Source organism: Rousettus aegyptiacus, unplaced genomic scaffold (genome assembly GCF_014176215.1).
Source record: "Rousettus aegyptiacus isolate mRouAeg1 unplaced genomic scaffold, mRouAeg1.p scaffold_m13_p_16, whole genome shotgun sequence".
Lineage (NCBI taxonomy): Eukaryota > Metazoa > Chordata > Mammalia > Chiroptera > Pteropodidae > Rousettus > Rousettus aegyptiacus.
Window position 1 is genome coordinate 41,317,780 of NW_023416291.1, and position 27,171 is coordinate 41,344,950.

At 53.1% G+C, this 27,171-nt stretch overlaps 1 protein-coding gene across 21 annotated transcripts; it reads left to right on the forward strand.

Moving 5' to 3' along the window:
- FCHO1 (FCH and mu domain containing endocytic adaptor 1) lies at nt 1-25,868 on the forward strand. Of its 21 annotated transcripts, none has more exons than XM_016166979.2 (28): nt 1-37; nt 1,502-1,607; nt 4,780-5,147; nt 5,497-5,648; nt 9,710-9,801; nt 10,843-10,917; nt 12,041-12,182; nt 13,433-13,585; nt 13,821-13,925; nt 14,961-15,059; nt 15,154-15,250; nt 16,314-16,358; nt 16,470-16,548; nt 17,232-17,256; nt 17,371-17,428; nt 17,897-18,075; nt 18,160-18,184; nt 18,531-18,582; nt 19,153-19,244; nt 19,653-19,934; nt 21,414-21,526; nt 21,636-21,729; nt 21,868-21,982; nt 22,704-22,859; nt 23,162-23,294; nt 23,699-23,898; nt 24,543-24,598; nt 24,957-25,272. In XM_016166979.2, exons 3-28 carry the CDS (start codon nt 5,006-5,008, stop codon nt 25,244-25,246), a joined length of 3,051 nt encoding a protein of 1,016 aa, XP_016022465.2. In that variant the 5' UTR covers nt 1-37; nt 1,502-1,607; nt 4,780-5,005; the 3' UTR covers nt 25,247-25,272. The 21 variants fall into 21 exon arrangements, with proteins under 21 accessions (XP_016022465.2, XP_016022508.2, XP_016022493.2 ...); XM_016167022.2 differs by lacking the exon at nt 1,502-1,607 and having other exon boundaries at nt 19-37; nt 4,780-4,824; nt 5,058-5,147; XM_016167007.2 differs by lacking the exon at nt 1-37 and having other exon boundaries at nt 45-1,607; nt 4,780-4,824; nt 5,058-5,087; nt 5,574-5,648.
- The last annotated feature ends 1,303 nt before the right edge of the window (nt 25,869-27,171 follow it).

A 27,171-nucleotide genomic window follows, 5' to 3' on the forward strand; every position in this document is an offset into this window, starting at 1 on the left:
GGTGGCGACTGGCGCGGGGCTCGGCCGAGGTCGGGAGGTGAGTGCTGTCCCCCGACTCCCCAGTATCCTCTGGCCAGCACGGTCCCCCATGCGCACTGGGCCCCGGAGTCCTGATGGCCACGAGGGGCAAAGGCTCGGTGAGGCTTGGGGGTTTGGCAAACAGGCGGTGGGGGGCTGCGCGGTGGGCGCCTCAGCTTCTCCCCGGTAATCATCAGGGATCCACGGAGGGAAATAGGGACCCCATTCGTCGTCCTGGTCTACTGGTCTAGAACCGGGGCGTACAGGGCGGCTATGACGCTAGACCCCTCCCCAAGTCCCTTTATTCTAAGCCTGGATCTTGGTCTAGATTCCGGGGCTGCAAAGATGGGGGCGCCACTCTCCCTCTAGCTTGGAACCCAAGACAGCCGAAGTGGAGACCACCCCTAGTTTCCCTCTTCCCAGCTTCGGCCTGCAGACCACCCCCTTCGAGGACCTAGATAAGGAACCCCCCTTCCCCTTTTCTCTTCTACGAACCCTGATCCTCCTGGTGGAGGAGCTGGTGGTCCCCTGGGCCCCTCCTCTAGGCTTTCCTATCCCAGTCCCTACCACAAAGATGGGGCGGGGCGCCTTTCACCCCCATCCTCTTCAAGAACCCCAAGGTTGGAATTCTGAGGAGGGGTCAGTGTGGGGTTCCTTGCCTGTGGGAGACTAGCCGGGCCAGGCCTGGAAGGGCCTGGAGTAGACTTGGGGGTGGTCCTTGCCTCAGTGGGGGTTGGGCAGTAAGCATCTGTTCCCAGGGATTAAAATAAATCGAGGTAAATTAGGATCTTGCCAGAGGCTGGCTGCGGGTGGAATACTGAGGAGGGTTGGGGGGTGGGCGGCCTCTCCATCTACCTTGGATCCTAGGAATCATCTGCCCCAGTCGCAGTAGGGACAAGGAGGCTGCTCTGGACGGACCTGCCTTACTAGTGACCTTGGGCAGGTGACAGCACCTCCCTGAGCCTTGGTTTTCTCCTTTGAACATAGGGTTGTGGGCTTCAGAGCTTGTATTCTACAGATTCTGAGACCCGCCCACCCCATCTTTTGCCAAATCCTGACCCCACTATTTTGCTTAATATGTCAGTGGTTTGGGGTGAGAGAGTAAGGGAGGGGGTTGGAGACCCCCCAACATGCCTCGCTGCCCTCAGCCTCAGTTTGCTGCACTGCAAAACGGGTTGATGGTCATACTATGACATTGCTGTAAGGGCTACTCTGTCAGACAGCAAATTATATCACCAGGCTGCAATCGCTGGAACAGGGACTCCACCACCCTGGTATCACCAGTGGGATCACCTGGGGCACACCCTGACCCACATACCATCACCCACGCCAGAAGCACGCCAGTGCCTGGGCTGGGTCCTGGGCAGGAGGGAGTGGGAAGTGCTGGGCCAGCCTGTCCCCTTTCCCATGAAGCCCCATCCCTGCAGTGGGCACAGGGATGGGTGCTGGGCTGGGAGTCTTATGCCCCCATATTCAAATCCAGTTTTCTTGTACACGGCTTTGTTCCTCTGCACCTTGGTGTATTTTTCTGTGAAATGGCTTGAATCCTCTTGGAAGATCAAAGGAGACTGTGGGAGGATGGGAATGCTGTAAGTATAGATGTAATCATTATAATATTAATTACAATATTACCGATCATAAATGGGGTCACAACTGACCAGAAGAGGAGGGAAGGGAGTCGGCCCAGCAGTCAGGTCCACAGTGCTAAACAGGCATTTGCCAAATGAAGTGATGAAGAGGTGGGGACCAGTGGGGAGGATGGAAAACTCCCCGAGTTTGAGCTCAGATGCCCACTCAGTGGCCCAGTTGCTGTGTAACATGGGGCTTGTGCCTTAGTTTCCCCATTTGGGGTGATGGCCGAGATGAGATACTGTCTCTAAGTGCCATTGCGAGAATCCAGCCAGAACATGTAAACGGTCACAGCCCTGGTGACCGAACCCGGAGGGGTGGAAGGAAGCACATGACAGCTGGCTATTGAAATAGCATGGCCAAGAGGCCGGTCACTGGAAAGAAGAGAAAAACCCCGAACTGTCCCAACTATGCTCAAACTGGAGTCCAAGGGGAGCAAAATGTCAGATCCCGGTTCACAGGACCCAGGAAGCCCAGAGGGGTTAGAGGCAGCCCAAGGTCACCCAGCAGGAGGCCTTGAGCTCAAGCCCCGCCTTCTTTGCTGACTGTGTTCTATGGCCTGTTTTATTGCTCCTGGGTCTGCTCTTATACTCTACCTGGTGCAGAGCCTCGGCTTTGGGTAAATTGGTGCTAGGGAGGCAGGATTCATCTCTAGGTAGTGCCAGGGCTCATGCCAGACACCCTCAGGGAAGACTCTGTTCCCTGTTTCCAGCAAACAGGATATGGGAGTCCTGGTTAGCTGACAACCTGCTTTGTGACCTTGGGCAAGTCCCTGTCTATCTCTGGGCTTTGTGTTGGTACTATGGAGGCTGGGAGACCTGAGTTTGAGCAGAGCTGACTTTGCCATCAGATGCAATGACCACTGTGTTGTGGGAATAGTACTTCTCGGGATCCATAAAGATGTTTTAACTTCTTTTAAAATCAGATGGAAAAAAAAAATGAGCTTTGGAATCAAATAAAACATTTTAGTATATGATATTAATGTATTTGTCTTTATGCCAATGCAATTGCAAAATATAGTTTAAGTTCTTTTCACAATGAATCAAGGGGCCCAGGTTGGCAAAAGTGCCTCAGGCCCAGAAAAGTCCTAATGAGGCCCTGGGCTCGAGTCTCAGTGCTGCCCTTCATTAGCTACACAGCCTTGGGTATGTGGACTCCCCTCTCTGATCCTCTGTTTCTTCATCCATGAGGCAGGCATCACTGGCCCACCTCGGGATGGTAAGATATGGAATGCTTAACCCAGGGTTGGCACTCAGTTTATGGGTTCTGTTATTTCACAAGTGTCATGATTATAATTTGTGGGGTAATAATAGCCCCAGTCTGGGGGTGGGGGGTCACAGGTTCAGAGGCCTCAGTTTATCCATCCATAGCCTATGAGGTGCCAGAGAGGTCCCAAGGGTGCTGCTGTGGTAGGGAAGGTGAGGCGGCAGTTGGGCAGTGGGCGGGGCTGGTGAGCTTCCTGTCCCCCACGCCCACGGGCCTCCGCTTCATGCTGGCGGAAGTGGCAGGGGCTGCCTGGCTATCTCTGGCGCCTGCCTTGTCTAACTGAAGTCTAGCCCCACTTGCTGCCCTGTTCGGTGAGTTCGAGCCTTGCCAGGAGGCCCCCTTGCCCCTTCCCACCCCACTCAGGAACAGAAGGGAGGCCCCACTGACATCTGGGTTTCAGAAACAGCAGGTGTCACTTCCTGGGCCAGGGCAAGGCCTGCAGGGGTGGGGAGGGTGGCAGGCTTCACTCCTTATTATGGCTCCGAGTGGTGGGGCTGGACAATCGAGTGGACACGGAGACCCAGAGCCACCTATAGTGGTTCTGAACAGGAGTCCTTTGGCAAACAGGCCAGAGACAAAATCATAGTTACCTGGGGTTGGTGAGTGACCTCTCCGCGCCTCAATTTCCTCATCTATAAAGTCGAGATCGTGCCCCACGGTGTGGTTGTGAAGGCTGGATGAACCGGGACCTGTGATGAGTTGGGCACAGTGTCACATACATACTGGTGTTCAGTGTACGTGAGCGTGGGGGGCAATCTAATCAGAGTTGTAAATACGGTAGCGAGATTCTTGTTTCCTGGGGAACTTGGTGGCTCCTAGGGTCCTCCAAAGCAGCACTGTCTAGCAGAACTCTATTCGTGCCGTCCATATGGAGGCCACCAGCCACATTGGCTTCTGAGCTCTGGAAGCACAGCTGGCACAATTGAGGAACTGGCAAAGATTAATTGCATTTAACGTTACTTAGTTTAACAGTAAATTACTGCATGAGGCTAGTGGTTCCTATGTCAGTCAGCATAGCTCTTAGGGTTTAATTGTTCAGTGTCTAGGTCATGGCCAGAAACTAACAAATAAGATAGAAATTTAAGGCTTTTCCTTCTTGGGATGTCAGACTAGCATGCCCCCTGCCAGACTGAGTTTCCTCAGGGGCTGCACTGGTGACAGAAGTTTTTGAGGGGCCCCAGCACCACCCAGCACGGGGTGGTAGTTGGGAATATTTGTTGAATCAAATAATTTTTTGCCCGGTGAGCTCCTAGTCACGCTTTAAAATCCCAACTCCTGTGCCCCCTCCTTTAATCCAGGTTTCCCCAGTGCTTGTTCTTCCATTTGGCCCAGCCCTGACCATGCCGGTCCAGGGTGTTAGTGTCCAGTTTTGCTCCCCTAGACTGGGGGCTCCTCAGGGACCAGGCCCAGGACTGAATCATCTCACGTATCCTGGCATTGCCCTGTCCATGCAGGCACGTGGCGGGTACTGGGTAAAGTCCAGGAACTGGGCGCTAGATGCTAATAGACCAAGTTAAACTCACCTTCAAGATTAGGTAAACTGAGGCTCAGCAGGGGGCAGCCTTGCCCAAAGTCCTTACTTGGTCCTTTCCTGATGAGGCCCAGGGAGTTTTCCCACCCTGTGGTCACCAGCCCTGTCTGTCCCTGTCGCCACTGCACCTCTTGAGCTCCAGCTGCTGTTGAGCCGCCTGTAGAGTCATGAATTATGAATAAGGCCAGCGGGCTCCAGTGACAAGCCTGGCCTCGAGGACTTGCCAAGGACATCAAGTGTCCCTCCATCGCCGGGTGGCTTGGCCCACCCCCTCTACAGGGAGTCCTGGGGTCCCCCAGCAAGACTCCTTCGAGGCATTCCTTCTTGTTTTACAGATGGGGAAAGTGAGGCACAGAGCTGGACAGTGACTCAGACACCAGGTGAACACTGGCTTCTGGGCCACAGGGTTGGGATTCGTGGGGGCACCAGTGCCAGCTGAGTCATCATGGTAAGGGGTGAGCTCTCCATCCCAGGAGTGTGCATGAGACAGGGATCATTGTAGAGGGATTCAGGAGACCCCCAAAGGGCCCATGGAGACACTTCAGGGACCCTGACACCCATATGGCCAATCACAGTCCCAGTGTCTACTTCTCACCAGAACTTCTTCCCACAGGAGCTGCCCAGCGTGGAGCTGAGTGCTCAGGTCTGGACTCGGCTGGCTCAGGGTGCAAGTCCACTGTCAATTCCTGTCTGCGTGACCTTGGCAAGTGGTTATTCCTCTTAGCAGACCTGTTTTCCCATCTGTAAAATGGCCCGGAACTTTTCCGCCCAGGCTCGGGCTTATTCAGTAGTGCCCCTACAAAGCAAACTCCTATTCATGCTTAAGAACCCTAATTTCCTTGCTGCTTCCTCTAGTCTAGGTTCCTTCAGCCTCTATCCCTCTATCTAATCTAGCTCTGACCCTGCATAACTGGTGGTATCTGTATCCAGCTCTGTCCTCCTAGACTAGAGGCTGTCTCAGGCCCAGGACTGAATCATCGCAGGAGCCTGGGCCTGCCCCCAGCCTTGGAGCTTTTGGTTCCTCCTCCATCCTCTCTATCCCTCCTCCACAGGGAGGACAACTGGAATTTCCATTCCTCAGGCCCAAGACAACTGGGACTTTGCAGCTCAAACTTGCCTCTCTCTTCGGATAGGCACTAGACAGGAGCCTGCAAGGGTCTCCACAAAGGCCATCAGGATGTCATATTTTGGGGAGCATTTCTGGGTAAGTAAGACCCACACTTATTTTGGTGGGAGCTTCTGGAAAGGGGGGCTTTTATGGAGGTTGGGGTACCTGGTGGCTTATCAGCAGAACCTTGGGCAGGCGGAGAGACTGCAGGGGATAGATGTTGAAGTGGGAAGAGTCAGGCTGGATTCGAATCTACACCCCTCAGACCTCATGGGCCTTGTGACCCTGGGAAAGTCACAGTTCAAACCACAGGGAGACTGAGGCTCAGAGTAGGACTCTTACTCAAGGTCGCCCAGTGAGAAAGTGCAGCATCAGGGCTCAAACCCAGGGTCACACTGAACTTCCAGGATCCAGGGTCATTTTAGCCAGGGGATTTCCGTATCATTCTTATCTGGAGAGTTGGGGGGTTTTCATGGCCTGACCTCTAAGGCCCCCTTACCAGTCTTCCCTCTGGGCTGAGGACCACGTACTGCGTGCAAGGTAGCCAAGTGAGATAGACCTGTTCTCATTCAACATTCACATTCTCCCTCCTGGCCACAGCACCCCACACCCAGCCAACTCTGGGGGATGCTGGGCCTTCCTGGGAGATTCCATCCTGGCTCTGACCCCAAGGAGTCTGCAGTCTGGGGGACACAGAGCCAGCTAGACACCTCCAGCCCTGCAGTACTTTGGGGAAGCACCCAGAGGAGGAGCCAGGACATATAACCATGTTTGTTGTGAGCTTTTAAAGTTAGATTTTCTAGGATGTCAGTAAGGCATTCCAGGCACAGGGAACAGCCTTAACAAAAACCCAGAGGCGTGACACTGGGTGGCTAGCAGAGGGCACAAGACTCCTCCTATAGAGCTAAGCTTATAAGGAGCCACAGAGGCTATGTGAACAGGAGAATGGAGGAAGGACCAGGGCAGAAAGCCCCTTCCTCAGTTGCAGGCCCTGAGCTTGCAAAGAGGAAGCCTGTTGCTAGGCAACTGGTTGCCCCTGGCAACAGGCCCTGCTTCCTCCCTTTCTCCCTCCCCAGCTGGGGCTCCTCTTATTGCACTTGTTTTCTTAAAGGGGCCGCACCCCCTTGCCACTTGACCTCTAACCCCTTCCCAAGGGTAAGAGTCCCAGGATTTGCCTCTGAATAGCTATGTGGCCCCAGTGAGGGGCTGCCTCTATTGAGCTCCTGTTGGCACCTCTGTGTAAGGAGGTTGACTGCTTGAGGATCAGTTGTGTTGCCCACGTGTTGGAACCCTGACAGCAGCACCTACATTTATTTAAAATTTCTTTCAATGGTGTGAGGCACCTACATTTATTTTAAATTATTTTTAATTGCATGAGGCATGCAAGCTTGCTGCAGAAAATTTAGATCAGCAAAGAGAAAATAGAAGCCACCCCCGGCCCATCCCCCCTACCCAAAGATAGTCTAGAGCACAGTGGATAAGAGTTCTGAGCTTGAGATTTGAATTGGGCTCTGCTGGGAGCCATTGAGCAGGTGCTTTACATCTTGAAGCCTCAGTTTCCTCTTCTGGGAAAAGGGGATGAAATTCCTGCTTCCCCAGGACCCCAGAGTGCCCCTGGAATGTCTGTTTGTTTGTTTGTTTTTAAATCAATGTTTTGTTTCACCTATTGTTTGTTTTGGTGGCTCTTTGCTGGGTGACACTGGGACCGTGGCTGGCCTGAAGGAGGCTACGGTCAGGGGAGCTCAAGACAAACAGGGTTTCCCCAGTCTCATTGGTCCAAGGCAGGGCTGGAGGCATAGAGGGCACTGGGGACCCATAGGGGGAGTATGAGCAGGAGAGGGACATGATCAAGCTGTGTTAGAAAGATCCCTCTGGGGCTGGCATGGGGACAGCACTGAAGGACAGAGGTTCTGATAGGAAGAACAGGCTTGAGACAGCCTTCCTAGGACCCTTGGCTGCCAGCCCAACCCAAGGAAGGCGAACACTACTGGGGGCTTTGCTAGATCTGGGAAATGAGCCAATGGTTGGCTTGGAGTCAGCCCCAGATGCTGGCTAGGGAGTGGTGCCTGGTGCGGCCTCGCTCGAGGATCCCCTGGGTGGGGCAGGCGGGGGTGCTGAGGCTGTTCACCGAGCCCTCACCACCATGTAGGGGGCCCTGTGTCCAGCACTTTACCAGCTTCATGTCACCAAGACCTTTGGCAGGTGGGTGCTGTCATTGTCCCCATTTGTGAGATAAAAAAACTGAGGCCCAGAAAGAGGAAGTCACCGGCTCAAAGTGACCCAGTGTATAAAAGGAGGATTTGACTTTTGAACATTGAAAGTACAACTATAGACATGGGGAGAGAGGAAACAGATTCCTGGGGAGCTGGAGAGATCAACAGTGGACATTCAGGGAAGTGGGGGTCTGAAGAGGGTCTGAGAAGGTTCTTGAAGGAGGTAGGCCTGGCAGTGATCCTTGAGAGGTGGAAAGATTTGGGTGGGTGGAAAGAGATACAGGCTGCTAAGGCAGGTGGCAGAACAGTGCAATGGCAGAAAGGCACAGCATGTCATCACGCTGTTTGCCATTTTGCTGCTGAGGCCAAGAAGAAGCTAGGAGATGAGGTTAGAAAGGTAATTCCAGGCTAATGGCTTTGGATTCAGCAGCTGGTGGGCAATAGGGAGCCATCGACAATTGCAGAATAAGGAATGACTGTTGGGAGACTGGGGCTTGACGCTATCTTAGGTCTGCCCCAGTCTTGGCCTCAAATTTTCCATTGTGCAACAAAAGGGATCATCTGGTAGTGACTTCTAGCTTTAGCCTTCAAGCTTTCAGTTAACTGGGAGGGTGAACCCCACAGATTGGAGGAGGGTGGAGGAAACCACTTACAAAGGACCTGCAAAGTACTGCCAAAGAGGTTGCGTCAATAATTAGTATTGGGAGTGAAATAACATCAGATCCCTCTGCGAGCCTCTTCTTTCAGTCTGAATTACAAGGCCCCATTTGGTGCTAAAATGTCTCCAGTTCCCTGGGACCCCAGCTGATCTTCCATTTTAACAGACAGTTCAGTGTATGATGCCCTTACATGTGACAGGGTCTGGTGACATTAAATATAGCTGTTGCCTTATTTTTTTCTGTTCCCTTCATTATGATGTGAGGTCCTGGGTTTCCACTTAGAATAGTGGTAAAAGTTGTCCTTTTAAATAAATGTTTGGAAAAGAAACATGAGTGAACATAAAGCAAAACATTAACTAACTAATGCCATGAATTAGCAAAAACTAAAATTCCCTTTGGGACTTTGGAGGACCCTGATCATGTTGGAATTTACTCATCCTCATATGAGAGGTAGATGACTCCCTGACCCCATCTTAACAAGGAGCCACTAGATTCAGAGAGGGACAGTGACTTGCTGGACTACACAGCCTAGCCCTGGCCATGGGGTAGAAGCTCTGTTCCCAGCAGCACCAAGTAACAGCAGAATAACTCATTTGTTCATTTATTCAACAAACTCAAATGCCTTTTCTGTGTCCCATCTAGTACTGGACATGGCTGGGTCCTGAGAGAGGCATCAGACCCAGACCTTTCTCTGGGGGACTCAGAAAGGGAGTCCCCCTTTCTGTTGAAGAGCACAGAAAATTGACTACAGTAACTTCCACAACAGTGGTTATATTGGTTCACCAAACCGAAACGTTGTGGGGGTAATTCGGCTTTGAGGGTTATTTTGATGCAGCAACCCAACTCAGCACACTTATTGCTTACGCTCTCTCAGGTTGAGCTTCTTTCCAAAGTTCATGGTTTCCACTATCTCGGTGCCCACATAAATCTTCATTTATGGAAACATAGAGAAAAACAGAGGAGAAGAGACTGATGGAGGCAGAGAGACAGACAGAGAGAGAGAGATGGAGACACAGACAGAGGCAGCAGTAAAGGAGGATGTCTCTTCCCTCAACTACGGAACAAAAATTCCAGATTTCTCTGTGATTAGGCCACCTTAAGGCGCATGAACCAATGGTGACCAAGGAGGAAATGCAACAGGCCGATTGGCTCAGGCCTGAACCAATTCATGCAGCCAAGAAGAAGGACTTCTGCCAGTTGGATCCTCAGGTTCACGCCCCTATTACTAGGCAACCTTGAAGTTTTCTGCATCCCCTTTCTCAGTCTCCACTTCCATCCTCTGTAGGGCGAGAAAAACCATGGCTTTGAGGTTCTGTACCACAGCGTTAAGCAGGGGCCCATCTCAACCAAGGAGCTGGTGGACTTCATCAGGGAGAGGTGAGGTTCCCACACCCCACCCACCACATGGCCACGCCCACAGCCCGCACAGCCACGCCCACCTCGTGGCTCCACCCATTGCACCTCACAGCCACACCAGCCCCTGCCCCATCAGATCTAGATGCCTGTGGGCTCCAGTAACTAAACCTGCTTAAGGACACTGGTAACCTACAGTTAGTTCTCCACCCTCTCAGCCCCATGAACCTTTGTAAACAACATTCCGCAGGTTTATAAGGCCCCCTCTTGAAAAGATGCTAATGACCTACTTACAAGAAGAATTTTGAAAACTCAATCTTGTGCCCTAAGTAATATTAAAAACACACACACACACACACACATGTGATGAAATAATCTATATTTTAGCAAGCTCCGATGTTAGCATCCCAAAAAACATAATAAACTCAAATTGCAAGGCATCCTTCTGCTCCCAGGCCGCTCAGTAGCTAAACGCCCGTTAAATCTGGGTGGAGAGTCCAAAGGATTATAACCAGGTTTTTCTCTTTATGGCTCTCAAGTGGGACTGTCTGAGCCATACCAGACAGGGGCCATTCTATTTTGTGGGTCTTCAGCCTCCGGAACCCTCCACTCTTGCCTGTGATACCCCATGGGTCCCTCTATCAAAAAATGTTCCATGGGTAATTGGTTTTAACTGGGCACATTGCTTCACCAAACAAAATTGAAGTTCTATTAGTCCAGCTGAAAATGTGAATGGATAATAGGTAGGCATTTAGCAGTGTCCTTCCAGGGGGAAAAAAGAAATACGGGTTTATCTCCCAAAATTAAATGAGATAAACCATATAAAGCATTTATGGTATGTGTTCAAAATTTTTTTTTACCTGATGCTGCTACTGCTGCTACTACTACTACCATTGTTAGTAAAATGTATTACTTAAGGATAAAAACCTCTCCCATGAATTTCCCAAATTCCTCTGCCTGCATCCACTGCTCAGCTGTTGAGATAGGGAACTGAGGCCCAAGGGGGTAAGTCTTTTCCCATGGGTGCCCAGAACCTTCCCCATTTTTCCCTGTCCTACTACACAGGGCCACTATTGAGGAGACCTACTCGAAGGCGATGGCGAAACTTTCCAAGCTGGCCAGCAATGGGACCCCCGTGGGGTGAGTGGGCCGTGGGTGGGGTAGGGGTCCCCAAGTTTGTGAGGCCCTGGGATCATCAGGAGCCTGCTTTTGGGTGGATATCTCTTTACATGTGTGATATGTAGGATAAGGAATCATCCCACATTTATAGTTTTAATTGGACAGAGGAAGGTATCTCATTCATTCACTCACTAGCTCATTTATTCAGTCAGCAAATATTTACTGAGCACCTACTATGTGCCAGGTACTCTTAGGCACTGGGGACCCAGCCGCCATTTGGACAAATAAAACCTTCAATCACCTTCATGCTGTGTTAATGCTGTGTACATCTGGGATGTATGACAAAACAGATGTTAACCACAAACATGAACAAAACCCTTTCCCAGAGTGAAAAGTGCTAGGAAGGGAATGAAATAGGAGCATGAGAGGTTGGGTACTTCCTCTGGAATGGGATGAGACCTTGATAATGAGGAGTCAGCAAGGGAGTGTCTCGGGGACAGAGACTCGGGCTTAGCTAGTGCAAAAGTCCTGAGGCAGTCATGCATTTTGCATGTTCAAGGAAGAGCAAAGAGGTTGCCATGGCTGCAGGGCTTGGGCAAGGTGAAGATGAAATGGGTGTGGGTGCAGGGGCCCAACACACAGGTGACTTTAAACAAAAATGTGATGTAGTCCCATTGGCATTTGCAAAGTTCCCTGTGGCTGCTGTGGGGCAAAAGTTCTGTCAGGGGCAGAGATGGAAGCAGCAGAGAGGGAAGGCAGTGAGGAAGCTAGAGAGGGAATCTGCTGAGGTGGTAAGTCATCCTAAACTTGGCTGGGGTAGGTTGGGTCTTAGCTGCCTGTGGACATCAGATGGGATCTGGAGTCTAGATTGAGGTCTTGAGGGCCTCAGGGCCTGGATTTAAATTCCAGCTCTGATGTTTATTTGCTGAGGAGCCTTGCATGAGTTAGAGTCTCCTATGTCTCAGTTTCCCCATTACAGACCTGCCTTGTACAGTTACACTGGGATTAAATGGGTTAATAAGTGTCGATGCTTAGCAGGACCAGGTGCACAGTAGGTGCCTGAGCCAATGCCAGCTATACTGTTTGAGGGAACCCCAGGGGATTGGGTCTGCTGGGCCCTGAGTGTGACCTTGCCCATCTCCAGGACCTTTGCTCCACTCTGGGAGGTCTTCCGTGTCTCCTCGGACAAGCTGGCACTCTGTCACCTGGAGCTGACGCGGAAGCTGCAGGACCTCATCAAGGACGTCCTCCGTTACAGTGAGGAGCAGCTCAAGATGCACAAGAAGGTATGTGCCCAGTGAGCACTGCCTGGGGGACAGACAGGGAAGGCCAGCAGCTGGAGGGAGTCCAGGCCTTCTGGGGCCTTTGAACCTCGGACCCCTTGTATGTACCTCTAAGAATTCTGGTAATTCCGCAACATCACACCCAGGACCCTACAGACCATGGAACTGGCAGACATTTCAAACTCTCAAAATCCTAGACCAGTGGTCTTCAAACTGTGGCCTGCAGGCCAGATCCAGCCCACCACCTGTTTTTGTATAGCCCACGAGCTAAGAATGGTTTTTACATTTTTTTAATGGTGGAGGCAAAAAAAAATCAAAAGAAGAATAGTATTTTGCGCCATGTGAAAACGATGTGATACTCAGATTTTGGTGCCAGTAAATAAAGTTTATTGACACACAGCCATGTCCATTCATGTATATGGTGCCAGTGGCCGTTTTTGAACTGAATGTCCATGACAAGTAACGCTCATTCACTGTCTCTCCATTTACAGAAAAAGCTTGCCAATCCCTGATCTAGAGCGTTAGAAGCTACAGATATTATTATTCGACATTTCCAGACTTGTTCAAACCAGAATCTTGGAAAACTCGAGCTTCAAATGCTCAGTATCCCCAAATATTTGCAGTTTGTAATTCTAGAGTCATAAGAACTTGGCATTTACAGAGCCACAGAATCTGCAATTTTAAACCACTGTTAAAAAGAAGAGTTGGTCCTGGTACTTCATTCTGTACACTTACAGGTGGTTAAGATGGTAAATTTTATGTTATGTGTGTTTTACCACAGTTTTTTTTTTTTTTAAATTGGGGAATAAAGAAGTTTTCTGTGGTTGGTGTGGAACAAACTGGGAATAGATTATGAAGTGGAAAAAACAGTTAAACAGCACAGATTGCTACCATGTCATAAAAAAAATAGACTAGAAAAAAGCTCATTTGCTGTTCGTGTGCAGATTATTTCTGGAGACACATGGCGATAATAATGGAATGCCTAGGCTGGGGATCAGGATGTGGGAGGGTTTTTCTGAGCTTACCTCTTACAACTTTCTGAAATATGAATTGTGTATAAATATTACGTAATTAAAAAGTTACACTTTTTTTAAATTAAAATAATACTCAGAAAAAAGTTCTCTGTGGGACCTGAAATCGAATGATGTTTGGGAAGCTGGGAATTTTCAGTCTATACTTGGGGGTCTTAGGTCCTACGCCTCCCGGCGGAGGCTTCAGGTGGCACACATGCTCCCCCTTCCCCACCCTTGCAGTGCAAAGAGGAAGCAGTAAGCACCCTGGATGCCGTGCAGGCCCTTGCAGGTGTCAACCAGCTCCTGCCCAAGTCCCGCGAGAACTACCTGAACCGGTGCATGGACCAGGAGCGGCTGCGCAGGGAGAGCACCAGCCAGAAAGAGATGGACAAGGTGAGCACATGGTTGCAGGTTCCCAGCCAACAACAGCCCTTGCAGATCCAAGGAGTTTGCCAAGAGGTAGCGGGGGCTACCCGATGGGAGAGTGAAAACATCGGAGAGTGAAAACATCACAGGTTCATTGAACCTGAGTGTGGTCACCTCACCCTGGACACTCCTACAGGGTGATGGGGCAGAAAGGTAGGGGAAAGTGTCTTGAGTGTTCCCTTTCCCTTCCTGTGCCTCCTAGGCAGAGACCAAGACCAAGAAGGCAGCAGAGAGCCTGCGGCGATCAGTGGAAAAGTACAACTCGGCCCGTGCCGACTTTGAGCAAAAGATGCTGGACTCGGCACTGGTAAGAACCAAGAGTCCATACCCTGGAGACCTACACATCCCTGGGCCCAAGGTGCTATGGTCCTCAGAAGTCCAGAACCCCTGACACCCTCAACTCTCAGGAACCTTAGAATCACAGGCATAAAGCCATCAAGTTCTAGAGCCATTTAGCTATTGTGATTGTTGTTGACATCATTTCAAAAGTGAAACCCTTTTTGTGCCTCAGTTTTCCATCTGTAAAATGGGAACAGTAATACTACCTGCCTCATAGAGTTGTTGCGAAGATTAAATGAGTTCCTCTATGTGAAGTTTTCAGACTAGTATCAGGTGCATAGAAACTACTCTGTGAAGTGTCATTATTATTCTATTATTATTGATAAAGCTTTTAAACAAGTTACAGCAGCATTTAGAAGCTAAGAGTCTCCTGATATTTCATGGTGACTGAGAGGCCTGGGTTCTGGTCCAGCCTCCATTCCTCACCAGCTGTGTAACCTTTTACAAGACATTACACCTCTCTGGGTATCTGTCTACCCAGATGTATGAAAAGCTGATTGAAATCTCAGGATTAGGAGTCCATTTTTTTTTCTGATTTTGCAATTCATAGAAAGTTACAAATGATAGAAACTTTCATTCAAACTGACAAGGCAGAATTATAGGCTTAGGGAACTGAAAAGTTTGAGGGAGACGCTCCATGTACATGGCTGGATCCATGTACTCAAATGACGTTGGCAAGAAGTTGCGCCTCTCTCCTTCTCAAGTCTATTTTCCTCTCTTGAGCTTCATTCCCAGAGATGCCGTGTGTGCGTGCGTGCGTGCGTGTTACAGCAAAGTGACCACCAGTAGCCCCCACGTGAATCCCATCAATTATTGACTCAAGATATGAAAGTATCTTTTTTCCTATAGTTCCAGCAAAAGTCCCAGGGTAGATTCTCATTGGCCCTTCCCCAAACCAATCACTGAAGTATGGGGTGTTAGAACATTCTGATTGGTCGGCTAAGTCACATGGCCACTCTATGTAGACTCTACCTTTCTATTTACTCCTCCTCTCCTGTCTCAGCGCTTCCAAGCCATGGAGGAAACCCATCTGCAGCACATGAAGGCACTGCTGGGCTCCTATGCCCACTCGGTGGAAGATACTCATGTGCAGATTGGGCAGGTGAGTGGGCTGGGATGGGAATGAGGATGGAGATGCAGAAAAGAGGGTTCTGGCCCGGCCCGGCCCAGTTACACATTCTGCCCATCTGGCGCAGGTTCACGAAGAGTTTAAGCAAAACATAGAGAACATCAGTGTGGAGATGCTGCTGAGAAAATTTGCAGAGAGCAAGGGCACAGGCCGGGAGAAGCCTGGTGAGTAGGGGCATCCATGGGGGTTAGGCCGTAGGGCCATAGCTGCATAGAAAGAGCAGGATTCGGGTGATAGGAGACTTCCCTGGGTTTGAGTTTCCTCATCAGAAAAATGGGCTGATGACAAATCTAACTCCGTAGCCCAGGAAGAGAATCTGGTGCCTGATCTTATATGTAACTCTCATACCCAGATACCAGGGGCCTTGAATGCCAGGGTTGGTTGTTCAGACTTTACCCCAAGGGCCCAAGGGAGCCATAGAAGGTTGTTGAACAAAAGGCCGATTTGAAACTTCCCAGATGCAGGGTCAGGGAAATGCTGAGAGCAAAGTTTTGGGGTCAGACCTGGATTTGAGTCTTTTCTTCATTGCTTGCTGTGTGAACTTGGATGTGTGTCTTGACTTCTCTGAGCCTCGGTTGCCTCATCTGGAAAGTGGGAATGATACTAATCCCCCCTGATGGTGTTGTGAACGTTCCGTAATTTGATGCAGATAAAGGACAAAGAGTGTGCCTGGCACACAGCAGGCATTCAATAAATCCTGGTACACAGCCTGTGTCCCCAAATCTAGTCAACCACTAAGGTCTGTCCTTTCTCCTTCATGTCTCTATATCTCGGCTCCAATCAGGCTACCGTACCCCTCCTTGTGTGGGCCCCCGCTCTGGCCCTTCGCTGGCCCCAGATCAGTCATACATTGCTCCTGCTCACACACCCTCCATGGCTCCTCAATGTCCTTAGGACAGAGTCCCAACTCCTCATCCTGGCACTTGCAATCCAGCCCACTGCACAGACTTGTGGTCCATCCCCTGACCACCCAAATTCCACCCAGAAATACTGAAAGTAGAAGTAACTCAGGCATCTTCCCCACTACCCCAGTCCATCCCAAGATGGGAGCAGAATCCTTGGCCCATCTCACTTATGACCATCTCTGGAACTGGTTCAGTATCTTGGCTCATGCCCCAGACCCTGTGAGCTCAGATCCAGGTGCCACTGTGTGGCCAAGGGTGTACTGCTACTCTTTCCAGGTCCAGGCTCCCGCCTGGCTGAGTTTCTCAATCTCTTCTGTCTCAGGGCCTTTGGACTTTGAGGCATATAGCGCAGCTGCCCTGCAGGAAGGCAAGTACGTCTGGGCCTGGATGCCCAGGCTGGACCACGGGATAAAGGGAGGCAGAGCTGAATGGGGAGGGGGCACCCCAGGGCTCAGCAGCACCCCTCATCTGTCCTCAGCAATGAAACGTTTGCGGGGAGCCAAAGCCTTTCGCCTCCCAGGACTGAGCCGGCGGGAGCGGGAGCCACCTGCAGCTGTGTGAGGAAGCACCCTGCCCAGCCATAGCCCAGGCTAGCCCAGGATCTTTCCCCCTGCCCAGGCTACCCCAAAAGTCCCCTGCTTCAGGAAGCCCAAGAGTATTCTTGTTCCAGGCTAGACCTTTGTCCCAGGCTAGCTCAATATCACCACTGCCCAAGTTAGTCCAGAATTCTTCCTTTTGCCAAGGCTAGACCAGGGACTCCCTGCCCCAGTCTCTCCCAGGATTACCCCTCCCCAGGCTGGTCCAGGATTCCTCCCTTTGACAAGGCTAGCTCTGCTATTTCCCCCACCTAATCTATCCCGGTAAGAGCCTGGGAATCTCCCTGCCCAAACTAGTACCCAGTCCTTCTCAATGCCCATGGTTTCCCTGGATAGCCCCTAGATTCTTCTCTTTGCCCAGCCTAGCCCCTAAATTCCCTGCCTTCTCAGGCCAGCCCTTCAGACTAGCTCCAGGGTTCCTCCCCTTCCACGCCATTTGAGAATGCCCCCTGTTCTCCTAACTCCAGATTCACTGCGCCCCCCACCCCCCGCCGCCCCAGGCAAGCCCCAGGATCCCACCACCTGCAGGGCTAGCTCAGGACAATATTGAAGTCCAGCCCCCAATTGCTACGTCCAATGTTGGGGGCTGGAGGGGGTGCAGATGAGGTGGGGGAGCTGACACCAACATCTTATTCCACCCACAGAGATTCTTTGGAGCCCGATTTAGGGGTGAGTACCATAGGGGCTGTTTTTAGGTCTGAGTCAGGCCTGAGGATGCTGGAAGGGCAGGGTGAGATGGGAAGTTCATTAGGGGAGAACCTGACTCACCACCTGTCCCCCCAGGCATGTCCAGAGGTGGATGAAGAAGGTTTCACTGTACGGCCAGATGTGACCCAGAAAAATATCCTCCTGGTGCCCCCTAGGGGCAATTGTTGGCACAGCAAGGACAACAGTGATCCCTCCCACACCATTAGCAACCCTCTCTGAGTATGGGTGTGGTGGGGGGAGTCTCTAATGTGAACAAAGCAAATCCAAATACAGACACCTGCCCTGTGGGATCAGAGCTGGGCAAGAGGTAGAGAGGTGGGGCTGGGTTACCACAGAGAGGGAGCCAAGAGAGCTTCCTGAAGGAAGGGGCACCAGTGTTGGGGCTTAGCAGCTGATTAGGAATTCCCTAGTTAGGGCAGGGCATGCTTGTGCAAAGGGTGGGGTGGAACATGGTGTCAGGGCCAGGGGTGACAAGTAGCGAGCAACAGAATTCTTCAAGGCCTCAAAAGGTTTGAGCAGGAAGGGATGTGGTCAGAGTCGAGGGCTGACTAAGAGGGAGGCCCTGTGTTAGGATCTGCTTGATCCCTTGACGGCAGTGCACGCACGGCCGAGCCCTCCCGCTTCTCATCCAGTGACTCCGACTTTGACGACGAGGAGCCCCGCAAGTTCTATGTGCACATCAAGCCCGCCCCAACCCGGGCTCCAGCCTGCAGCCCCGAGGCAGCTGTCGCACAACTCAGGGCCACAGCTGGCAGCCTCATCCTGCCTCCTGGCCCAGGGGTGAGGTTTGGGAGAGGCGGTCCGGGTGGGTCTGGCGGGGCTGGCTGGATGCACCTGACCTGATGCCACCCACTTTGTCCACAGGGCACCATGAAACGCCATTCTTCACGTGAGTAGCCTGTTCAGGGGTCTTCAGTTTGGGGAGGAGAATGTGAAGGGGAGGCAGGGCCTGGAGGGTGGGTGTGGCTTCAAATCCCAGCTCTGCTGTGTGACTTGGGGCAGACTACGTACCCACTCTGATGCTCGGTCTCCTTAAAGTGAGGTCGTTATGAGAATTAAATGAGACTTAAAAGGGGTAGAGCCAGGAAAGAGCCAAAATCTGAAGACAGCTTGGCTCAAGTTCAAATCCCTCGGTGTCTGATTTGGTCGCCCTGGGCCTTGGTCTCCTGGTCTGTGGAGTGGGATGCCCTGCAGCTGGGGCAACAGGAAGTCTCAGGGAGGTCCATCTCTCCTAGGGGATGCTGCTGGGAAACCACAGAGGCCTCGATCTGCCCCGAGGGCCAGCAGGTGCGTTCTACAGAGGTGGCGCATCAGGCCACCTTAAGTGGGCAGGTGGAGGTCATCCCTTCTGCCTCTCTTCTCCTCTCTGCTGCCTCCCCATGTCTGTGTCCCCTCCTCTCACCCAGGCAGGGAGTTGAGACCATGCGGTTTTTGAGAGACCGCTTAATGATTCATTTGGTGAACATTCATTGAGTGCCTGGTGTGTACTTGTACCATTCTGGGTTTTGGCGGGTATATGACCAAGACAGAGTCCCCTTCTCAGAGTCACATTCTAGTGGCTCAGATTTTAAGACTAACGAATAAGTTAGAGCATATTCAATACTTCTGTTATGAAGAAACCAAAGCGAGTGATGTGATGGAAGCTAAGAGTGGGCGGCTTCAATTGGGCCAGTGGCGAAAGGCCTCTGAGGTGGGGAGCAGACGACTTTGAGCTGAGTCCTGAAAAAAGCAAGAGGTGGCCACAGGGGGAGCGGGGGGAATGGGAGTCTGATCAAGGGCACGGTGCAAAGGCCCTGAGGTAGGATGAGGCATGGAAACAATAGAACAGTCGGTCCTTCTTGTCCATTTTGTCCCCAGCTGTGCAGATAAGCAGCAATCAGATGAGCAAGTTTCCAAGAACCTCTTTGGGCCACCCCTAGAGTCGGCCTTTGACCACGAAGATTTTACAGGTGATGGTGGGGTAAGGGCTTCAGGGGGCATTGGGTGTGGCCAGTGGGAGGATGGTTCAGGCAAATGCAAGGGTGAGGGCGGGCTGGGCTGGAGGGAAGATATGAGGGTCCTTTGGGGGTCTAATGGAAGATCACGGGGGCCGGGTCAGTGTGAGGGTGGCGGGGGCTACAATGCCCATGAACGGGGGTCAGAGGGAGGGTGGGGCCCCGGTGGCGTGGGGATGGCAGTGGTTTGGTAGATGCAGCGTCAGTAGAGCTGGAAGTGACCAGAGAGGGCGTGGCCTGGGGTGGGGTTGGCACAGGTTTTGAATGGGGGCGGGCCTTTCCTCGACATGGGTGTGGCCTTCAGGAAGCGATAAGGACTCCATATGGGCAGGGTCTGGAGCTAGCCGCCCTATTTCCCGCCAGGCTCCAGCAGTCTTGGCTTCACCTCCAGCCCCTCACCTTTCTCCTCCTCCTCGCCCGAGAATGTGGAGGACTCTGGCCTGGACTCACCATCCCATGCTGCGCCTGGCCCCTCCCCAGATTCCTGGGTCCCTCGCCCGGGAACCCCACAGAGCCCACCCAGCTGTAGAGCTCAGCCTCTGGAGTCAAAGGGGACACGGCCCCTGCTGCCTTCCGACTCGGACTCACCACAGCCCATCGTACCCTCCCCAGGCTCCTGGGGGCTGGAGACTGTGGCTGGAGGAGGTGAGTCCAACGCCCCCCAAATCTGCGTTATCAGAGACCCGAGGGGAGGATTGAGTACCTACTGTGGGCAGCTCCCGATATGGGTGCTGGGGATACAGCTGGGACCCACGCAGGCAGAAACCCCACCCTTGCAGGGACAATCATGAAATGGATATTTAACAAGGCAGAAGGTGGCGGATGCCTGGTGGCACAAGGGTGGTGGCTCCCCGAGGAGGGACATCTGACCTGAGATTCAATGGAGGTGAGGACGGAGCTATATGGATATGGAGAAAGGGTGTTGTCAGCAGAGGGCACGACCTGTGCCAGGTCCCTGGCGTGGGAGCGCGCTAGTCCCGTTGAGGAACAGCGGGGAATCTAGTGTGGCTGGAAGGGGCGATGCTAGGGAAAGGGGGGGAAGGTGTCGGCAGAGAGATACGACCAGGCAGGTGGAGGCCGCCCAGGGACAGAGGAGAGGAGAGGATCCAGGGCCGAGCTGGGGCAGGGCTAGAGGCGGAGGGAGGAGGCGAGCAGACCGGAGTGGGCTCCTGGGGGTTGTGTGAGGAGGATGGAGTCAGAGGAACTGTGGGTTGTGACCGCATGAGGTCCCCAGCAGTGGTGACAGGAGTGCTTCGCACTGTCCACGGTTAGAGAAAGACCCTGGTTGGAGCTGCTTCAAGGGAGGGCCCAGGGGAATGAGTGTAAACTATGAGTGTAGTTGAGTTGAGTTGTCTGAACTTCACTATGGATAGGGATTTTCAACTGGGACAGTTCTGCCCCCAGGGGACACTTGGCAATGTCACCATTGATATTTGATTGTCACCACTGGGGAGATGGGTACTACTAGCATCTGGTGGGGTGAGGTTAGGGATGCTGTTCAACACCCTACAGTGTGCAGGATGGCACCACCCAAGAGAGAATGACCCAGCCCCAATGTCAGCAGGGCTGTTGAGAAACCCTGGGGTAGAGAGGATCATGGCCTTGAGGGGTAGGTGGGAAGGGAGGTGGCCGAGCAAGCATTTGTAGATGGAACAGAGCAGGAAACACTGGGGTGACCGGAGAGCGAGGGAAACTTGGGTATTACACCACGATTAGTTCACTTAGAAGGACGACATTCAGATGAGGGCCAGGGTAGGAGGCCACCCTCATACTCTCATAGAGGGCGAAGGTCGTGGAATTGCTGAGTGTTATATAAAACATTCTCTGCCAAATCCCCACTGCAGCGTGCCTGCCTCTTGAGCACCCAGTCCTTGCTAGCATCCCCCCAGTGATGGGGAGCTCACCCCTTATTGGGCTACCAGTCTGGTGTCTAGGAGGCTCAGGGTTGTGGGTAACCTCTGCAGTTCTGTCTGGTACCTTCTCTGCAGCCCCAGGACTTCAGACCATCAGGGGTCTCCCCACAATAAGCTGAACTCCCAGTTTGGGGCTGAGTTCCTCCCCTGGGGAGGCCTGAGAGGCCCAGGGTAGCATCTCAGCCATGTCTTTCTCACACTCTCTCCCCAGATATGATGCCCGTACCTGCCGACCTTACAGCCAGGGAGGACCTGACAGCCCCACCCCGGAGACCCCGCTCCAGGAAGGTGTCCTGCCCCCTCACACGCAGCAACGGGGACCTGGTAGGGTGAGGGGATGTGGCAAGAGCTGGGCTGGGGGGTGCCCCCAGGACAAGCATCAGGACACTGCTCCTCGGGTGCTCACAGCCCAACCTGTCTCTTTTCCTTCCAGTCTCGTTCCCTGAGCCCCTCCCCACTGGGCTCTTCAGCCCCCAGCACTGTCTCAGAACGTTCCAGCTTCTCATCCCAGATAGGACACTGTTCAGGTGGGTTTCACCCTCTCTGATGTGGTGGGGGGCTAAATGGGTGAATGATACAGTGGAGGACCTGTTGGAGAGGATGGGTTCTGGAGCCTGGGTCCTGTGCTCACTCTGTCTGTCTGACCCCCATTCCCTCCCATCCAGCCCCAGGAGTCTCCCGGGGCCCAAGCCCTGTGGTCCTGGGCTCCCAGGATGCCCTTCCCGTGGCCACTGCCTTCACCGAGTATGTCCATGCCTACTTCCGTGGCCACAGCCCTAGGTATGTGGTGATGAGGGGGCAGTGCAGACCGTGACAGGCAAATAGGGCTCCTTCGGGGCTGTTTGTGGGTTCCACCCTAAAGGGACATCCTTTAGGTACGTTTCATGACCCTTTTTACAGTGGAATGGCCTAGAACACTAGCTGAGCACCCAGGCCCCTGTCCTGAGGGCAGTGGGAACCACAGAGGACATTTGATCAGGGCTAGGCATTGATGTAGCCACAATTTAGAGGAACTCCTCTGAGGCTGCTGTGGGCATCAACCTGAAGGGACGAAGACCAGAGGCTGGGACCATGGAGAGGGTGCGTGAAGGGGGAACCGAGGGACCAGGGATAATCTGAGGGTGGTGCCCAGCAGAAAAGACCTTTAAATCAAACCACAATGAGGAAGAAAGTATTAGACCCGAGACCCAACCTAAGGACACTTACAAAACTGAATGTTTTGCTGTGAGCTTCCTGGTGGCCTAGGGGAAAAGAGAACTAGAGAAGGGGGTTATTCCTGCCTCCTCCAGCCCAGTGTGGATTCTTCCTGGTGCCTGCATTGCTGTCCAGGCAGGAGCTAAAGGGAAGGAGGTTAGTGGTAAAGATGCTCAGTATAGTCAGGGCCTTGCTGCTTCTGAGAGGCTCAGGGAGCCACAGACTACAGCGGAACCAGAAGAGAGGGGAGGATGATGTGCCAGGCAGAGCCCTGAGCCAAAACCCAGTCCCCTCACCTCTCACCCAGCTGCCTGGCTCGTGTAACTGGGGAGCTGACCATGACCTTCCCAGCTGGCATCATGCGAGTATTCAGCGGGACCCCGCCCCCACCCGTGCTCAGCTTTCGTCTTGTGCACACGGCCCCCATTGAGCACTTCCAGCCCAATGCTGACTTGCTCTTCAGGTACTGTTGAGGGAGGGGGCAGAGACAGGGTCCCAGAGCCTAATGGGAGTCAGGAGCTCCCCAGCTCTGAATTCCTCCTCTGCCTCCCAGAATTTGCTGTGTGGCCCTGAGCAAGTCCCTCCCCCTCTCTGGACCTCACTTTCCTGCCCTCCTTTGCTTTCTCCTCACCCCTGCTACTCTTTGCTGGGCCCAACGTGAGCCCAGAAATCTGCATCTTTAGGAAGCCCTTGGGGTACGTGGGATGCCGGGGCCCTGTGAAGACTTCTCCCAAGGGTGGGGATGATTATTCTGGGTCTCTGCAGTGACCCCTCCCAGAGCGACCCAGAGACCAAAGACTTCTGGCTCAACATGGTGGCCCTGACTGAGGCCCTGCAGCGCCAAGCAGAGCAGAATCCAGCTGCTTCCTATTACAACGTAGTGTTGCTACGGTACCAGGTGGGCCAGGTGGATGGGCTGGGCTGGGCTGGGCTGGGCAGAGGACATAGAGGGGATGGTAGGTAAATGAGGGGAAGGGAGGGGGTGGGCGGGGAAGAGGGGGCAGGGAAGAGATGTGGGGGGCAGGATGGACAGGGAATAAATAGTGGTTGGGTAGGCAGTGTAAGAGGGTAGGCAGTATAGATGGCATCATTATGCAAATTAGAAGTCACCCTGCACGGCGTCTATCCACTGAATGTTAGAATGAGCCCCTCTCCTGCCCTCTGCTGGAAGCATGGTGTAATACAGACTCCTGTCTACAAGTCTCCAGGAAAGCACCCCTGGAGGTGGTGTGTGCAGTGCAGACTCAGGCTGGTTACCAGATGGCCCAAGCTATGTCCTCTTTCTTGTCTCGTTCCCCCTAGTTCTCCCGCCCGGGTTCCCAGTCCGTGCCTCTGCAGTTGAGCGCGCACTGGCAGTGCGGGGCAACACTCACGCAGGTCTCGGTGGAGTACAGCTACCGGCCCGGCGTCACGGCTGTGCCCACGCCACTCACCAATGTCCAGATCCTGCTTCCTGTGGGGGAGCCTGTGACCAACGTCCGCCTGCAGCCAGCAGCTACCTGGTGAGGGCTTGCGGGAGTCCAAGGGAAACGCAGCCGTGCTCTCGAATCCCCAGACCTCCCTGTGATGCAGCAACTAAAGGGTCCACCCTGTGCCCCACCAGTCACTGTGAGCTCACACTGCTTTCAGCTGAGGATGGTGTTATTAACAATAATGATAACACCAAGGGAGCTTCCTCCACGTCAAGCACGTTCCATGGGCTCTGCACACTGACTGGCTTAAGGCTCTTAGCAGTCCCTCCGGATGTAGAATGCCCTCATCCCCATCTTTGGAGAAGAAACTCAGACATAGGGAGGCTAAATTGCTTATCTGAGGTCACATCAGGATTTGAACCCAACCCTCTGCTCTTGTCCCCCTGTCCTCAGTCACTGTACAACGTTGCATTAGTTTTGTACAAATGGTAGAACCTGCCACGAATAAACCAGACTTACAGGACAAAATGCATCATCTAAAAATGCTGCAAGGCTGTGGGGCCCTCGGGGAACAGCTGCTCCACACTCCGCCCCTGTTTCACAGATGGGGAAACTGAGGCAAGAGAGGGGACCTGACTTGGTTGAGTTATGTAGCTGAGAGGTGACTGAGCTGGGACCCTGGGCTCCCAGTGTCCTTTCTGGGGTAGATCTGACCAAGCTTCTATTGCTGCCAGGAATCTGGAGGAGAAGCGGCTCCTATGGAAGCTTCCAGATGTGTCTGAGGCAGGCGGTGAGTTATGGTTGTGCATGAGGGCTCGGGGGTCTCAGGGGTAGGGCTTATTTAAACTGGGAGAATCAGGGATGTGTTGAGAGTGGGGAAGTGTCATGGAGAGAGACTCAAAAGGACTTTGACAAAGCTGGAGGAGAGGCACACTGGGAGGGGGCACAGTAGGTGACAGGCAGGGCTTCTTCGCAAACCACGCACAGTACTGTGGGCCAAAGCAAAAGGGTGCAGGGACACAGGTGGAGGTCGGAGAGGCAGACAGAGACCACAGATCAAAGGACTTGGGTGCAGGGCCAAGGAGGAGCCCGGGTCACAGCAGGATTCGGGCCAGGGACAGGACACAGCTGACCTCAGGTCTCCCCAGGCTCTGGCCACCTGTCTGCCAGCTGGGAGCCATGCTCAGGGCCCAGCACACCCAGCCCCGTGGCCGCTCAGTTCACCAGCGAGGGGACCACTCTGTCCGGCGTGGACCTGGAGCTGGTGGGCAGTGGCTACCGCATGTCACTGGTAAAGAGAAGGTTCGCCACAGGTACACCCCCACCTTCCTGCCCTGCCTCCTGGGAGCCAGGCCCGTGCTGGGGGTCAACTTCCGCCCCTCTGTTTCTGCCAGGGTGCAGGGTTGGGAGAGGCATTTGGGGTGTTCGAGAAGGATAAATGGGTATAAGGGTGTGGAGACCTAGGATGGGGGTCACAGGCTGGGAGGGGTGGGTGGGGCCCAGTAGGAGGGGTCAAGAAAGAAGATGCATATATCTGGTCTGTCCCCTGGAGGGTGGGTGTCCTCCCAGGGACCCAAGGCAAGGAGCCAAAAGCCCCACTGCCATGACACCCTCACCCCGCCCCCGTTGTCCTGCCCCCCAGAAGGCCTGCTGGGACCCATGGGGCAGCAAGTTAAAGGGTGTTTTGAGGAGAACTGGAGGATCCCAGGGTAGAGACAAGTGACTGACCCTCCTCCCCATCACGGTCCCACCCCTACAGGGATGTACCTGGTGAGCTGCTGAGCCTGTGCGTCTGACCAGCCCACCGGCCCCAGCTCTGCCCTGTGTCCTGGTGCTTGCCGACTGCTCCCTGCCTGCCCGCCTGCCGGACCCTGGGGTCCCACCCAGCCTCCCCCAAGGCCCTGATTCCATGGAGAGGAGCCCTGTGCCCAGCCTGACTGAGCCTGAGATTCACTCCCACTCATGCCAACTTCCATGCAGGTCCTTGGACTTTTAATGTTCTTTAAATAAATACTTTATTTTCTAATAAAATAACATTTCCCTGCTCCAGGAGGTTTTCTTCTCATCGCCAGAGGGGAAAGGACGAGAAGACAGGTGTGGGTGGGGGGAGATCTAACATTCTTGATATTCACATCCCCTCCACCCCTTCCCACTTAGCCTGTGCAGGGTGATAACTAGGAGAGAAAAATCCGTACACACCCCCAGTCCCAGGGACACTTCCAGTTTTGTGGACTCAGAGCAGGGCTGGTGGAAGGGACAAAGACTAGAGAAACCCAGAGGGAGATGTCAGGAAGACTGCCTAAGGAAGGGGCATTGTAAATGGGGCTTTGAGGTATGAGTAGGAGTTTGAAAGATGGGGCTGGGCGTCCCAAGCAGAGGGAGATTGAATTGTGAGTTCTGTGACAAAGCAATTAGTCAATACATGAACATCACTTGAGTACCTACTGTATGCCAGGCAGTAAGGACCCAGCTGTGAGTAGGACAGAGCTCTTGGAAGACATGGGGCTGTGAGCCAAAAGGCCTTTGCTTAAAGCCTGCTTGGCCACCAGTAGCTGTGTGATTTTGGGTGAGTGACTTGACTTCCCTGGGCCTCTGTGTCCTCATCTGTAAGCCACCTCGCTGAGTGGCTGAGGGCAGGTCACACACTGCAACGAACACCTGCTACAGAGGAAGCAGCGCAGCTGTGCTGCCGGCTTGCTTTCGTCTGATGAGGGTGGGTTGGGGGCGGGGCCTCAGTACAGGTGGGCAAGAGGCAGCCTGAGTGGGGCCCAGGACAGGCGTGGTAACCAGCATACTGTGGTTGGTGAGCGGATCTCAGCTTGGTGGAAAGTCCTGATGGACATGTAGGGACCTAGTTGGAGGGGGAATTCTCAGCTCGATGGCTGGTCAGCACTGCTTGTATGGACGGTGGATGCACCAGTTGCATCGAATGGCATTTCAGGCAGCAGTGGCTTCAGTGCATGCGCTTCCCTGCCTCCAACAGGACTTTGGAGCCTGTTGAGATGAGCCATCCCCTTTGCAGAGCGTCAGCCCCATCAAGGAACTAGAATCAAATGTCCAAATTTGGTGTGCCCCCATCTCAAGTTTTTGTGCACGTGTGTGTGTGTGTGTGTGTGTGTGTTCACTCTCAGTGGCCTCAGTCCCTCCAAGATGGGTCCCTTTGCTGTAGTCCTATGCGACTGAGTGACTGGAGTGCCATCTCCTTGTGATGGGTCACTTTGAGAAGGGATGTTGTTTGCCACCACCTCCAGATAGCTTTAATTTGCTTTCTTCAGGTCACAAGTGAGGTTGGGTACATTTTAAAACAGGGTGTGGCCTATTAACTGCCTGGCTGCCCTGAGCTGGTGTGTACCAAGAGGGAGA